The sequence below is a fragment of the Aulonocara stuartgranti genome (assembly GCF_965226115.1).
Source record: "Aulonocara stuartgranti genome assembly, chromosome: 9".
Taxonomy (NCBI): domain Eukaryota; kingdom Metazoa; phylum Chordata; class Actinopteri; order Cichliformes; family Cichlidae; genus Aulonocara; species Aulonocara stuartgranti.
In genome coordinates, this window is record NC_138960.1 from 22,443,892 (window position 1) to 22,459,073 (window position 15,182).

The following is a 15,182-nucleotide window of genomic DNA, read 5'->3' on the forward strand; positions in this document are numbered from 1 at the left end:
CTCAGTGGCTGAGTTCTAGATCCAGAGTGAAGTTCATCACAAAACTCTTCAGTACTGTAGAATTTAGTTTATTGAATTTGCACATAAAGGTATTTTCACATTTTTATAGTTTTTTTCCCTTAAATAACTTTCTTTTATTGTTTTCCCACTAACCCAGATTACAAGCAAAAAGGTTTTTTTCTTTGATAACCATGGGCTATGCAGTTCTTCGCTAACATTTCCTCTCAGTCATTTCACATCCTGATTTCCTGCTTTAGGTCATCTCCAATCACAGTCACTCCTTCAGCTGCACAGAAGACTAAAATGATCTCACAATAGCACCTTTGGTAGGAGGGAGTCTAACTACTGTCCAATCGATGTAGACACCGGATATTTTCAAAAACAAACAAGACAGAGACTGAAGACTGAAGTGCTCACATAAATTTGAATCGTAGTCTCATACCTACAGCGGCCTATAGAGAAAAAAAGAAGTTACTACTTTTGTGAAGACTCGAATTTGGTTTAAGATGCACTCTTGTAAATTAATTTGACATAGTAAACATCAGAACAACATAAAAGAAAGCACGAGCTGAGCCAAGCGGACACAATGTTAAGTCGGAGCTGTGCTTGCTCACAGTATGCGAATAAATTACTGTTAAGAAACATGATTAACTGCTCATTTCACATTGCATCGTTTACACATAGGGTTACACACATACACACAAGAAGCAGCATATTGTCCAAATGTAGATTTATTGTTGAGGTATGAATAATCTCGCTTTGAAAGCTTATTTTATATATGAAATACTTAATATACACTTAATCTGCCAATTGCATGGGCTGAATGATGAATTTAATTGAGGCGACTAATTTAACACCCCCCTCCCCCTCATTTGGCTCTTCCTTCTTCGGGGTGCAGTGTTGTGGCTCAGTGCTCGTTTCTCTCAGGCTGCGATGCTTCAGTGCAACAAGATGCAGTAAGGCTGGTGGGTGAATAAAGGACTCGTGATCTCTGAGTGCTGAGATGTGACGCCACAGGCTTCTGTCTCTAGCTCCAGCAACACTGGGACTGTAAACATGTTTCCAATATTACCATTCAGATAGGAATGAATCCTGCAAAGAAACACTCCAGATGTGGTATTACTACTGTGGTTTTACTCCGTGGCTTTGTCGTTATTACTGATTGTCACTGGGTGGTAACCATCGTCAGCTGTGTGGTTCTTTAGGTCCCGTGCAATGAAGAATGTAATGGCTGATGGTGCTAAAAGGTGAGACAGAGATGAAGATGAAGCGGTGGTGGAGGTGAGGGTGAAGTGGAGGGCAGGCTGGCTCAAATGAAGGTGGGAGGTGGTGCTCGTCTAGTCGTCCTTCTCCACTATGACCTCCCCGTGAAGCATCCTTCTTCTCTGCCGCAGCATGTGGAAGTAGAGCTGAGGAAACACTGCGAGAAAGACGAGAGCGTGTTCAGGGTGACTGTGACTATGATGAACACAAACGAAAGCAAGTTAGAGTGAAATACAAATTCACAACTCTCAACTTGGTCTCAATTCTGAATAAGAAGCAGCACAGTGGGAAGACATGCATTCACAGACATAAGCCACTGGGGTGGTCTGGCAAAGCCTGGAGCCTATTACAGCTGACAACTTTTCCATATATTCCATGACATTTGGTCCGTATTTTTTTGAACAAAGGCTATTTTTGTCGTTTTGTATCAAATAATCAACATCGGATTTAAGTAAAAACTTTCAGCTTTAATTCAAAGGATTTGACACGCATTTTGCATGAACTGTTGAGCAGTTACAGCCATTTTCATACAGTGCAGTATGTTTTCAGGGGCTCAAAAGTACATGAACAAGTGAGTCTTACTCCCTCCCATCATTTCATGACAAATTATGCAGGCAAGAGACCTGGAGTTGCTTCCAGGTGTTGAACTTGCATTCGGTATCTTTTCACTGGAACTCTCAACCTGAGGACCAAAGACATGTCAGTGGGAGTGAAGTAGGGCTGCCACGATTTGTCGACTAGTCACGATTACGTCGACTATCAAAATCGTCGACGACTGATTTAATAGTCGACGCGTCGTTTGAAACTTTGTACGATCACAAAAGACGCAGGAATAAGTGGCAGGATTTAAGAGTGTAATAACGGACTGAAACAGAAGATGGCAGCATTGCATGTACAAGGATGTCAGCTACCGTTAAACCCCGAAGAAGAAGAAGAAGAAGAAGAAGAAGAAGCAGCTGTGTCCCAGAATTCATAGCGCGGCCCAGCGCAGTTTCCAACAATGGCGGCAGCTAGTTAGTTTTAATGTTACTCTTATTATTCTTTCTGGGTCACAAAATAAACGTTTAACATATTTTCAGGCGAGAATGTAACTGTGTAAACCTCAAATATCTGCTCAGTTTATCAGGACACCACATATTTTCAAAAGCGCTCCGACGTTTTCGGAGACATCTGTTACCCACTAGCTCGATAGCGAGCCGGGGGCTAGGCTCACTAGCGCCGTGAGAACACCGGACTCCCCGCAAATCGTTTTCAAACCCACCGCCGTCTTTCGCTACTCAGGTTAAATATATATGAGTCACTTAGATAACTTAAATGTTATTGTTTGGCTTTTTTTTTTTTTAGTATTTTATTTGTTCCTGAGTAAATCAGTTTGTCTGAGATTAAAGTTATAGTTTTTACACAGCTGAATAAACATCAAGCAGACAGCTGATCATCAGAAGTGTGAGATGCTCCAGAATATACTCGTGTCCTGTTATATTTTAGATAGCAAGGAGTTTATTAAACTTCACCGAAACAATCTGCAAATTTCATTAAAATTTAATAAACTATCATCTTGTCTTTATTTTTAGTTAGCACAGACCTTAAACACTTAAAGCTGTAAGCTAATGATAGTTATATAAGAACAGATGCTGCTGGTGCAATAAGCTGTAGTTTTAGGTCTAATGGATGATGATCTGATTAGTCGACTAATCGCAAAAATAATCGGTGACTAGTCGACTATCAAAATAATCGTTTGTGGCAGCCCTAGAGTGAAGTAGGCCATCATTAGTGAGACAGCAAAAACTTGTGGCCGAATCAAGAATGTGGTTAATTCTTAAAAAGAATAAATGAATTGGTTAGCTCATTAACATCAAAAGGTCCAGAAGACCACAAGAAACAACTAAACGGGATGATCGCAGAATTATTTCCATGGTTAAGAAAAACCCTTTACAACACTGAGCTCAGTCAAGAGTGTGGAGAAAGTAGGAGTATTATCAAAGTCGATGAACAAGAGATGGCTTCATGGATGGAAACACAGAGTTTACAACAAGTTGCAACCCACTTGTTATAATCATGAATGAGAAGACCAGATTGGACTAGATTAAAATTTAAATCTAATCTGTGACTTGTGACAGTGCTGTGAATAATAAGTGTACAGGACTACACTCTCTGCTCAGATTCAGCCAAATACTGCAAAACCGATCAGACAGAGCTTCACTGTGCAAATTGAGAACAAGCCAAAGCAAACTGCAAAAGCAAGCCAAGAGTTTCTCAAGCCCAAGAAAAGGGATATTCTTCAGTGGCCAAGTCAGTCACCCAATCTCAGATCAATAGTTATTAAATGAATGCAGAAAGACAAAAACCAGCAACTGAAGGTAGCATCACAAATCAATGAGAGAAAACAACATCTGGTGAAGTCTATGGATTCTAGACTTCAAGGAGTCATTGACAGCTGTGTTATGAAAAACGATCTTTATATTCAAAATTATGTACGACATGTGAACACACAGTATATTCCAAATAAAATTGGATATACCACAACAGATGATTCTATTCAAATTATAAAATGCCACCAAACATTGCACCACAGGACAGAAAAGCTGCTTTTGAGCAGAACAGGCAGAATTATTTGTACCACAACAGGAGAAAATACAGTTTAAAAATCATGCAGGATTTTGACCTACATGCCAAAACTGAAAGTGCACAATGTAGGCATGAAATTTGCTTCTTACATGGGATGTAGGACAGCATGACGATGATGAGGCAGTAGTAGTAGTCAAACGACACGTTATACTTGTTTGGGAGCCTCATGGAGTACATTCCAGACCTGCGTACGAACGGCAGCGCAGCATAAATGGTGAGCAGCTCACCAACGACTCCCACCGGGTACAAGACAATGAAGAGGTTGTATCTGGGGGAAGAAGAAAGAGCAGGATGGATGTCTTCAAATCCAGCAGCGTGATCACTTTAGCACTCACACAGTTAGGACAGTTGACAGTCAGAGGATGTTAATACACTCACATGCATATTGAAAACACAGGAAGATGACTGACACAGGGGCCAGACACTGTAACAAAAGCTGCCTTGAGTTGTGGACATAAAACTTCCCTCGAGGTATTCCAGAGATATGGTGGTCAAGCAGCACATTGTAAAAAAGTAATATTTTCACATTTTTTCCATCTTCAGGAACTCTGAGTGATTTTGGTTCTGGATAACTCCAAGGTATCATTTTCTTTTTACACTTTCATGCTGTTCACATGCAAAAATTTAAAAAAAAATTCAACCTTTTTGTTCATGCAGTTCATTTTAATTGAGAGAAAGTCAAGAATAAGATCATATTCCAGCATTAAGTAATAAGCTGATTTGTTGTTACAATAATGTTTCATTGCCTGCTGGATATAAAATATGCATTATTACTTTCCAGCAGCTCCTCACCTTATTTCATGCCAGTGCACAGTTTTGCAACTGAAGGCATAATTACATTGGTCCACTGAACTGGCATGTGTGCAAAAACCTTCTGACATCTGAGACTTTAATGTTCCCAAACTATAATTTGTGAACTGGTATGTTAAGAACAACCAGGAACACAGCATCTTTTGCCTCACTGTTTGTTTGCAGTGGGCACATTACCAAACAAAAATGACCAAAATATTGAACTGAATCCAATTTTCTAAGATTAGAAAGCCCACACAAATATGTGGGAATACACTGCATGAATTCCCACAGATCTGATTTATAGTAAATAAAAGAAACCAATTGAAGTTCTTTAAAGCAACTCAAAAGACAAGAATAAGAAATACTAGGTTCAATTTTAGTGGTTAGACTGGTCATCAAAGAACAGAGGGTATACAAAAGAAGTCACTTAAACCTCTCCAATAAATAATCTTAAATAAAATGTCAAAAACTGCATTGTTTCAAGCTCACTGTCAATATACCTGAATATACCTGCAATCACTGCTAAACGCTTAAAACTACTTATTACTAAAACAGTCCTGATTAAATCTGATGTTTGACAATCTAAGCACCAGAACGTTCTCTTTGTTGGATGGGCTGTGTCTATCTACATCCTAGAATTACATGAAGGAATTGTCAAAACAATTGTGCAAGAAACATATGAGATTTCACAAAGATGGAAAATGATGCAAGATGACTAATCAACTAAAATCAACTCGAAATTGCAAGATTAACGATTAAAGACCTCTTATGCTCCACATTTTTGTTTCTAGCTTTGCATGGCTCACAGTTGTTGTTTATCTTATAGTAGGACTTCCAGTTTATCCACCAAAATAGCAAATAAGTCATTTTACCTCTTAAGCAACTCTTTTAACCAACTTTCTTCTGATTGGGTTCCCCTCACAAACAGCAGTTTAAGCAGCATGAGGGTGGGGCTGCTGCACTCACAGTCAGAGGCAAATCAGGGATATCCCCTCTCATAAAGAAGCAAGAAGAGAAAAGCTTCCTAAATTGCTTGTTTGAAACAGTTTGAAACATGTATCTGGCAGAAAATAAGGAAAGGGTAACAGGTCAACTTTAAACAACGTTAAACATCATCAAAGTCTGACGATTACTGGGAGCATGTTCTATGGTCAAACAAGGCCAACACAAATTTGTTGGGCTCCAATATGGTCCAGCATATATGGACTGAACTGCACCCAGAAAGTAGTCCTGAAATAAAAAGTTGCTGGAATGAACAGATGTATAGATTCGGTATATCCACAGGAACATATGGTGCAAACACTGGCAGACAAGATGAAGCTTGGCAGAAGAGAAATATGGAAACGATACAAACAACGCTCACGCCTCAAATCACACAAATGTCTGTTTTCTCTATAGGAGGTGAAAAAGGAAAACTTTAAAGTGGAGAAGGATATCATCAGACTTAAATAACATGCAATACTTTGGGGGTATATTAAAGAGAAAGGAACAGCCCAAGAAATCTGTTCAATGCCGACACTGTCCACGCTCAGTAGGACTGAATCTATCACCAGAAAATGTACATGGATACACAACACAAAAATACATTAATTAAATAATGAATCAATCTCTGTAATGTACTGATCTTTGGGGCCTGTTAACAGGTTATCTGAAATAAATGTAAATTTCAGATTCAAAGCAATTAATAAGGTAGTCCAATTCTGATTTTGTATCAGGGAGTTTTTCGGAAAGCCTGATAATAACGAATTACAATTGTCCAGCCTAGAAGTAATAAATGCATGAACTAGCTTTTTAGCGCTACTCTGAGACGGGACGTTTCTAATTTTAGAGATGTTGTGCAGATGACACAAAGCAGTCCTGCATATTTCTTTAATATGCTCAGTGAAGGACATATCCTGTTCAAAAACGACTCCAAGAGTCCTCACAGTGTTATTAGAGGTCAAGCTAACAGCATCCAGAGTAAACATCTGTTTTTTTCTAAGATATTTCTAAGATTTTTAGAACAGAATACAATAACCTCAGGTTTTTATGAATTTGGAAGCAGGAAATCAGAGGTCATCAGTCTTTATGTGTTTAAGTCAGAGTGTTTCATCTGGCTTCATGTATCAATAAAGCTGGGTATCATCTTCATAGCAATAAAAATGTATTCTATGCCGTCCAATTACAACTTCAGTTGCATACCGTATACAGAACTGTGACCTTATGAAGCAAAGCAGCCAATCAGGAAGAGGCTACAGTAGTGATGATATAGTAAATAAGAACTGAAAAAGTGCGAGGATGTTTTTAGCAACACTGACATTAAATCTATGCACAGGAAAAAAAAATAGTAACCACATCAATATGTGGTGACAAATTGGTCATAATATATTGGAAATTGAGAAAAAAAAGATATTAGTGCCTAAGAAAGAGGCTGTTTGTATTTTATTACTTAATAGTCCTTTATTTATCCAGGTAAAATCTCAATGAGATTAAAAATCTCATTTCCAAGAGAGACCTGACATCATGGCAACAAAAGTCAAAATACATGTATATAAGTATATAACATAAAAAAATACAATATCCCATACGAACATGTGAAAAATATACAAAAACAGATCAAATTAAGAGCGACATTAAAAACAATTACACCGAGTAAAAGAGTTATTCTCTCGATAATTTCAGTTCCTTCTGCAGATTATTCCAGCAAGCAGGGGCAACGTATTTCAAAGCCTTTTTCCCCAATTCTGTTCTGATTTTTGGGACAATCAATTGTATTAAATTGTGAGAATGAAGGCTGCACTGGTTGTGGTTTTTACACATATAAACACATAAATAAGAGGGAACTAGCCCAAGCAAAGATTTATAGATAAAGATCAGCTAATGGGAGAGTCTGCGAATATACAAAGTCTATGTCTCTTAGGAGACGTAGCTAACAACTCTTTGCCATTTGAGAATAACATGAACTTGGATTTCTCTGGATTTAACACCAACTTAAGTTGAGTTAAATGGGACTGAACAACATCAAAGGCAGACTGCAGAATTATAGGGTTTGTGCTACTGAAGGAGATGAACAACAGATAATTGTATCATCTGCATAAAGATGGAAAGCAGCATTTGATAAATTATCACAAAGGTTCTTTATGTAACGAGAAAAGAGCAATGGACCTAATGTGGAGCCCTGCAGAACTCCTTTGGATAATGGGAGAAAAGAGGAAGAAGACCCAGCAGCAAGGAAACACTGTGTTCTTGAAAAACCAACGGTAGAACTCCTGCACACAACTAAGTTAATCACAAAGTACCAACTTAATTTCTCGTCACCGCCCCAAATAACAGTGAGACAGCATGCCTCTTCCTATGATGGCAGCTCTCTCCAGGACCAAATGATATGCCATGACTCAGGACTATAGAGTTCCTGTATTTAGTGGGGACCACAGCAAAGGCTCGGGGGAGCGTCTCAGCGGATGAGAGAAATGTTGGGTGAACATTCCGTGACCAAAACAGATGGTCTTAAAAACAGGAGCAGCTGAACATGAGCCCCTTGCCAGGGGCCTGTCGTCTCCTCCGTGCTTAAAGAAAGACGTGAAGGGTGGGGGCGGGGAGGCGAAGGGTGCCATTCAAGAGCACAAGAATCCAGAGCAGAAACAAAAGAGTGGCTGGCATTAGATGGACCGCCTGAAGAATCACGTGACACAGCGAAGCAGAAAGAATAAATAAAATTAAGATGCCGAGCCTGCGCGCTGGACAGCCTTCAGTGGGGACGGCTCACGTTTCTACTAACGACTCCAGTTTCAGGTGAGCTGCTTCGAGGCCAGAACGACACATCACAACTACTCTGCCTTCAACACAAGACAGGTATTATATTTCACTACAGCTGAGAATATTTCTTTCACAAAAAATGCCTGGTTTCAGCCTCTTTCAGCAACTAACTAAACTTATTCAGAAATTCTTTATGTTTTAGGCAGAAGTTAAAACCAAAAGATAAACAAGCATTTCACCTTTTCCTGTTTCCTCAGAGTGCTGTGTTAGTGGTTAGATCACTGACCACAAACAGAATGGCTAATGAGGTGCTAATCAATAAACACACACATGCGACTCCTCTTTGTATTAGACGACAGATACTTAATACACGCGCGGCGCTACAAGGCCAAGAAAGCATGCCAGAGGTGAATTCACCGGATTAGGCCGACATGCTCAGACAGTGTCCCGAAACAGGAAAGACAATTCAAACTCATCCCAGCCCCAGCTAACGGTGTCTCCACCTGGCCCATTTGATGAAGTACGGCAGGTGGTTGAGCAGTTTGAATGTGTAGTAGGAATATCTGATAATCTCTGTCATCGTCCACACAACCAGAAATAGGATTACGCTTTCTTCACTCTGGATCTTTAAGTCAGGAAAATGGCAAAAAATAAAGAGTTAAAAGAAGCTTCAAACCTGACAGGTGCAGCTCTTACAGGCAAAAAGATGAGAAAAGTACGATTTTTATGTGGGGGAAAAAAAGCAACTGGACAGACTGTGTTCCAGAATAGTTGTGACAATACATACAGTGTGTGGAGGTTAAGAGTACTGTGGTGAAATCTGTCAACTAAAGACTGATCAATTGTAAAAAGTCACGGAGTTGCGGTTTATCATAAAAGTCACCTGTCTGATGCTGTTGGTGATGAACCAAACCATAAAAATCCGCGAACACACTTGAACCCCAGTTACAATCACAGAAGTCCTCACGATTCCTGCAACACAGCCAAAGTAAGAAACAAAAATCACCAATAAATACATGGCCAGATGAGGGAATTTATCTGAATCTGTACAAATTAGCCAAATATTTTCATGTAAGTTGTCACATACCAATGGCACAATGTCCCACCTGTAAGACAAGCAACACAAACAGCAGTAAAAATGACTGCCTTGTTAAAGTCTAAGAAAAAAGTATTTGTTTTTTAAATTCACTAATTCACTAAAGTCCCACTTGTGACAGGAAACGCTATAGACTGTAAATCAAAGATGGACATGGCACCATTGTGTCACCCAATGGTCTGTGGACTAATTCTGAAACTTTCCATTTGCTATTTCGGCTATTTAAAACCAGACAAGAACATCTTTGAACAAAAGATGGTAAACTGTCCAGCTAAAACATTGTTAGCAAAGTGCATCCTTCACTAACTTTCATCCTACTGGGATGATAGTTTTGGCTAGCGAAAAACAGGCTTACGACAAAATACACTTGCCATTATATAAAAAAGAACACTGCACACCTATTAGGTAGCTATTTGTCAAGGACAATAAAGCTACACCCTCCTGCTCTATTGTCTATTTATTATAGCTCAGCTGATTTATTGGCAGGATAATATTATCAGCCAAAATAAGCTACTTACTAATCTATCTTTACTGGCATTTATAACAGAGAAATTTTAAAGCAAAGAAAATAGTGAGAAACACCCTTCAATTATCTTAAGGATGTTGTCATTTCATAGTTTGTCCACCAGGGGGCATCTTCCCTTTTTGAACGCCACAAACGCAACAACAAGTGTGAACAAATAAATAACTGCATATAACAACTGTTAGAGTAATCCGTTAATGTATAAAATATCAATTGAAATATCAAAATAACCAAATATTAACATCAGAGCTAGCATCGGTCTTAATATCCCTGTTGACAAGCCTTAAAACTGATGATTACAACCATAAAAATCAAGATATAAATGTTTAAGTAGGTCATTTTAAAAAAAATTGAGTAGTATGGTTGTTTTCTCATAGACTTATATACTGACTGATAGCTTTTTACCACCTGTTGCCCCCTGCTGGCCATTAACTATAAAGTTATGCATTTTCTTCAATTTTCAGGCCGAAATTCTTTTTTTTTTTTCCACACAGTCTCTAAGACTTAAAAGTCTTACCTCAACTAATGCAAAGGTCTGGAAAAACTTGAGTGTCCTTGCTATACTTCTGTACAGACCCTTGTGTGTGCCTTTCTGTATGTAGAAGCGTGTCATTGCCATGGCCAAAACCAGCCACCTGCAGACAAATAAAAATCACACAACCGCTCAGTGCAACTGAAATGTGAAAGGAGAAAATTAGTGTAAAGGACAGACATTTTTCTGCAATGGAAAAAACAAACAAAAATAACTGTGACACAACTGGAAATATAATCTTTTAAACCTAATTTAAGTCATTTAGTCACCTCATAATAACATCAAACTGAGGATGACAATATGAATAGAACAGGAAACTTATAATAACACATTTGAGATGTAAATTTAAAGGGAAAAAACTTGGGAATTTAAACAACATAAATACTGAATGAAACTAAAAAAAATTATTAACATTTTCTAACCTTGTCACTGAAACCAAGGAATTCCCAGTACAAGCTGACATACTGGGCTACAAAGCTGATAAAAATTCTCTCACTAAATGCTGCTTTTCACTATATCAATCACTATGTCATGTAATAAAGTAAAATAAATACTTTTCTTCAAAGGTATTCTGTAACAGACAGACATTACTGCCTCTATTTATCTGGTGTTACCTGTTTATTCCACTGAGACACCAGACAAATACAAAAAACCTAACATTGTCATAAAACTGGTCTGTTTGTGTTTTTCACTAGGCCACAACCACGGTTCAACAGCTATGCCACAATTTCTGATGGTAGACAAATTTACATTATGTTTATAAGTATACATGTATCAGACAGTTATCCATACATAAAGTGAGCACTGGAATAAATAAACTGGCAACTAAAATCAAAATAATAAAGAGGGCAAAATGGAATAGCTTGAGAAAGCAAACCAAAGCTGCAGCATTTTACATCAGGCAATTGTAACGGCACTTTCAGTGAAATATTAAAGAATAGCAGCAGCTACAAACTCTCTCTGCAACACACCAGCTTTACTCTATGTGTAAGTAAAACCACAGAAAAACAGGATTTTCCTTTTGATTGATCCCTTCTCTCCTTCTTGCATGTTCTGAGTCTGCCCCAGGGCATCCTCCCAGTTGGACAAGACCCCAACAGCTCGACCAGGACCAGCAAGCATCCTAGCCAGATGCTCAAACCACCCCAACTGTCTCCTTTCTGATGTGAGGGAGTAGAAGATTTTCCCTGACAAATAAAATTTGAAATAAAGAAAAACATCTAAAAAAAAAAATTGGATTAAATCTTTGAATTCAGTCAAGGGTTAGGGCATTTAAAAAAACAAAAACAAAAAACAAAAAACAAACAGGATACACACTTTAATGAGCTTTGTTTTTTGTTAATTTAGGAATGAGACAACTGTAGAACACAATAGCTCTATTAATACATGTTCTAATAATAGTTATGAATAAAAAACCTCTAAGAACTCACAAGTCTTGCATGTGCATGTTAAAAAAAACAACATATTATAAAAAATAAATCCAGCTGCAATGTTATATAAAAAAACTTTAAAAAATCCTGCACAGTAGATAGGATGAGCAGCCAAGAAGCATCCTCACTCAGCTGTTTATAGCCACCAGTGAGTCCATTTAAGTTGATTTATAAAAAGGATCTCATACTGATAAGCGGAGCGCAAGTGAAGCTTTCTTAATGCATATTGTCGCTAAATGTCCTCATAAGGAAAACCTATGTTTGTGTGTACACGTCTTTCCCTGATGTCATGCACCTTTCACTGAGGACGCACCAGCTGTGACGTTCTAGACCAACACCAGTGCTGTGAAAAAGAATTCACCCCATTTCCCGATTTCCTATTTTTTGCATATTTGTCACAAATTTTAATATTAGACAAGGAAACACAGAGAAGATGCAAAATACAGTTTTTAAATGATGACATTTTATTTATTACGAGGGGGGAAAGCTATCCAAATCTGCTCGGCCCTATGTGAAAAAGTAACTGGACCCTAAACCGTGTATCATAATGATCCCAAACTATCTCAAACTGATTTCAGTTCAGGCTTTGACTAGACCACACCAAAACCAGGATCATTTTTCTGCTGTATAACCCGAGGGAGCTTGAGCTTCCAGCCATGAACTAATGGTTGGAGATTCTCATTCTGGATTTTCTAATAGAAAGCATCAATTACACCAAGTCGTCCTGGTGCTGAAACAACAGAGCAGCACCAGACCATCACACTACCACCACCTGTTGCTATGATGTTCTTTTTATGCAAAGCACTGTTACTTTAGGCAAGATGAGCCTTTCTTTGTCGTCAGTGGTTTTCTCCTTGAACTCTCCCATGGATGCCATTTTTGACCAGCCTCTTTGTTATTGTTCAGTCGTGAACTCTGACCCTAACTGAAGTGAGGCCTGCAGTTCTGTAGATGTTCTGGGTTCTTTTGTGACCTAATGGATGAGTCACTTGTGCGCTCTTAGAGTAATATTGGTAGGCCGACCTCTACTGGGAAGGTTTGCAACTGTTTCAAGTTTTCTCCATTTGCGTATAATGGCTCTCACGCCGAAGGCCTTAGAAATTACTTTGTATCCCAGACTGATGGATGTCAATTACTTTGTTTGTCAGTCGTTTCTGTAGATTGTGGCTTTACTCGTTGCTATCTGAGATCTTTTAGCCTATTTCCCTTTGTCAGACAGCTTATAGTTAAGTGATTTCTTGATCCAACACATCTAGCAGTAATCAGGCCTGGGTTTGGGTAGTGAAACTGAACTCAGATTTTCTTTTTTAAATGGGGTTATTCACAGTTAATTCATAATGTATCAAGAGGATAATAGAGGGAGGAGGGGTGTATATAATGTTTTCCACATAGGGCCAAGTAGATTTGGACAGCTGCAATTTTACTTATCTTTGACTAACACATGAAAAACAAGTTACTAAGTTGGACAGAGTCACAACGATGTGCACAAATATATTCTTGTTTTATTTCGTGTTATAATTATTATTATTATTATTAAAGTGATCAGTACCTGAAGCCATGCGCCAAACTGGAAGCGCTTAGTCACCACTGATCCAGTGACCCCAACACCTCCGCTATTCTCAAGTTCTCATGTGTTTGTCCTTTATCACAACACAGGAAGCTCTCTTCACACAAACGTTGTTGTTATTAAAAATGTGCCCATTGAGCACTTCACTGTCCCAGACCTGAGCTCCAGTGTCAGCGCGGTCCGGCTATACTTATCACTGCAACTGTCGGACGCACTGTGGGCCTTGACGCTGACACCATGCAGCCAGCCCTATTTGGACACGGCTGTTGCGCCAGCCTGCCACTTTCACCAAACACCATTCATTCATTTTCCAACACTCGAGACAAATAACGGTCGCTCGTTTCTTCGTAGAAACTACCAAACTGACCGCTAAAGCTTGCTCAAACTCAATTGCGACGACGAACTGCTAAATCCAAGCGAGCTGAACAGGCACTTTCGGCGGAGACGCAGTCCTATAAACAGCAACACACGCTTACGGTTTTTTAGGGAGCGGCTATAACTTCACTGCCTTTCTTATTAATAGGCGACAGGGGCGGAATAACGCACGTACCCGGCGGTCATGGCGATGTTGTAGAAAGTGAGCCATGCGGTAGCGAGGGTGCTTTTCGTTCTCTTTTTGTTGTTGTTTTCCTTCTCCTCAACCGTGCCGTCCTCCTCGCTGGACGCCATGGTACCGGGGGCAGGGTGGGGAAGTCAGGAAGGGAGCTGACAGCTGGGGCTAGTAGGGAGGGGAGCAGCGGGGTTATCCATCCATCCATCCATCTATCTAGCTATCCGCCCATGGATCCCCCTCTCGCGGGACTAGTGAAACAAGTGCGTGGCCTGCCGGTGAGGCAAAGCCTAGTGAAATAAAGCCGGCTTGTCACGGCTCAGTTGGTGCAACTATAGAAATTCAGGCTTATTTTCACCCCAATCTTCAGCTCAGCGTGAACAAGTTTAGGTATAACTTTTATAAATTAGATAACATCACATAAGACAAAGAAGAGCAGTTTTTCTACACGATGAAGAAATGTTGTAGCAAATGACAAAGACCTGTCAGGATGATTGTTTGGACTAAGTAAAGGTGTAAAATTGCAGACATAGATAATGTAATTATAAATGTGTTGTAAATGGCCATGGCCAAAGTGTTTATCAGTAGAAAAAGCTGTAAAACCTGTGAAAATATAGGAAAACCTATGAAAAATATAAGTCCGAAATTTATGAACTGATGGTTACTTTTTCCCCAAGCCTTCCCATTGGCTGGATTGGAGGCCTTGCTTGGCTGATTCTGGCCCCCAGGCCTTATGTTTCACACCCCTTGCTCTACGTATATATCCCATTGAATTGTGTTCAGTATACCTCAAATTTGTTTATTAGTTTTATTAACTAATTATTGATGTAATAAATCAAAGTGATTTAGTGGTAATTAAAATGTGATCAGAAGTTAAAAACTGATGATGATTCATGTCATCATAACACACTGTTCACCCCTACACAACCCCTACATGAGTCTCAGTAACACTATTGGTATCGGCAACACTGGCCTTGTATTTACTTGGTATTACCAAAGTATGGATACCAAAATTTGCAGTATCATACATTTGGCCTTGACTGACAGGCCACAGTTTCACCACATGTCA

At 39.1% G+C, this 15,182-nt stretch overlaps 1 protein-coding gene across 1 annotated transcript; it reads right to left on the reverse strand.

Annotated features, from left to right (window-relative positions):
• Positions 1 to 52: 52 nt before the first annotated feature.
• Positions 53 to 14,439, reverse strand: hacd1 (3-hydroxyacyl-CoA dehydratase 1). The gene is made up of 7 exons (XM_082547683.1): positions 14,114 to 14,439; positions 10,552 to 10,669; positions 9,503 to 9,521; positions 9,299 to 9,387; positions 8,919 to 9,040; positions 3,978 to 4,156; positions 53 to 1,420 (listed from the first exon to the last, which is right to left on the reverse strand). Exons 1-7 carry the CDS (start codon positions 14,230 to 14,232, stop codon positions 1,338 to 1,340), a joined length of 729 nt encoding a protein of 242 aa, XP_082403809.1. The 5' UTR covers positions 14,233 to 14,439; the 3' UTR covers positions 53 to 1,337.
• Positions 14,440 to 15,182: the final 743 nt, after the last annotated feature.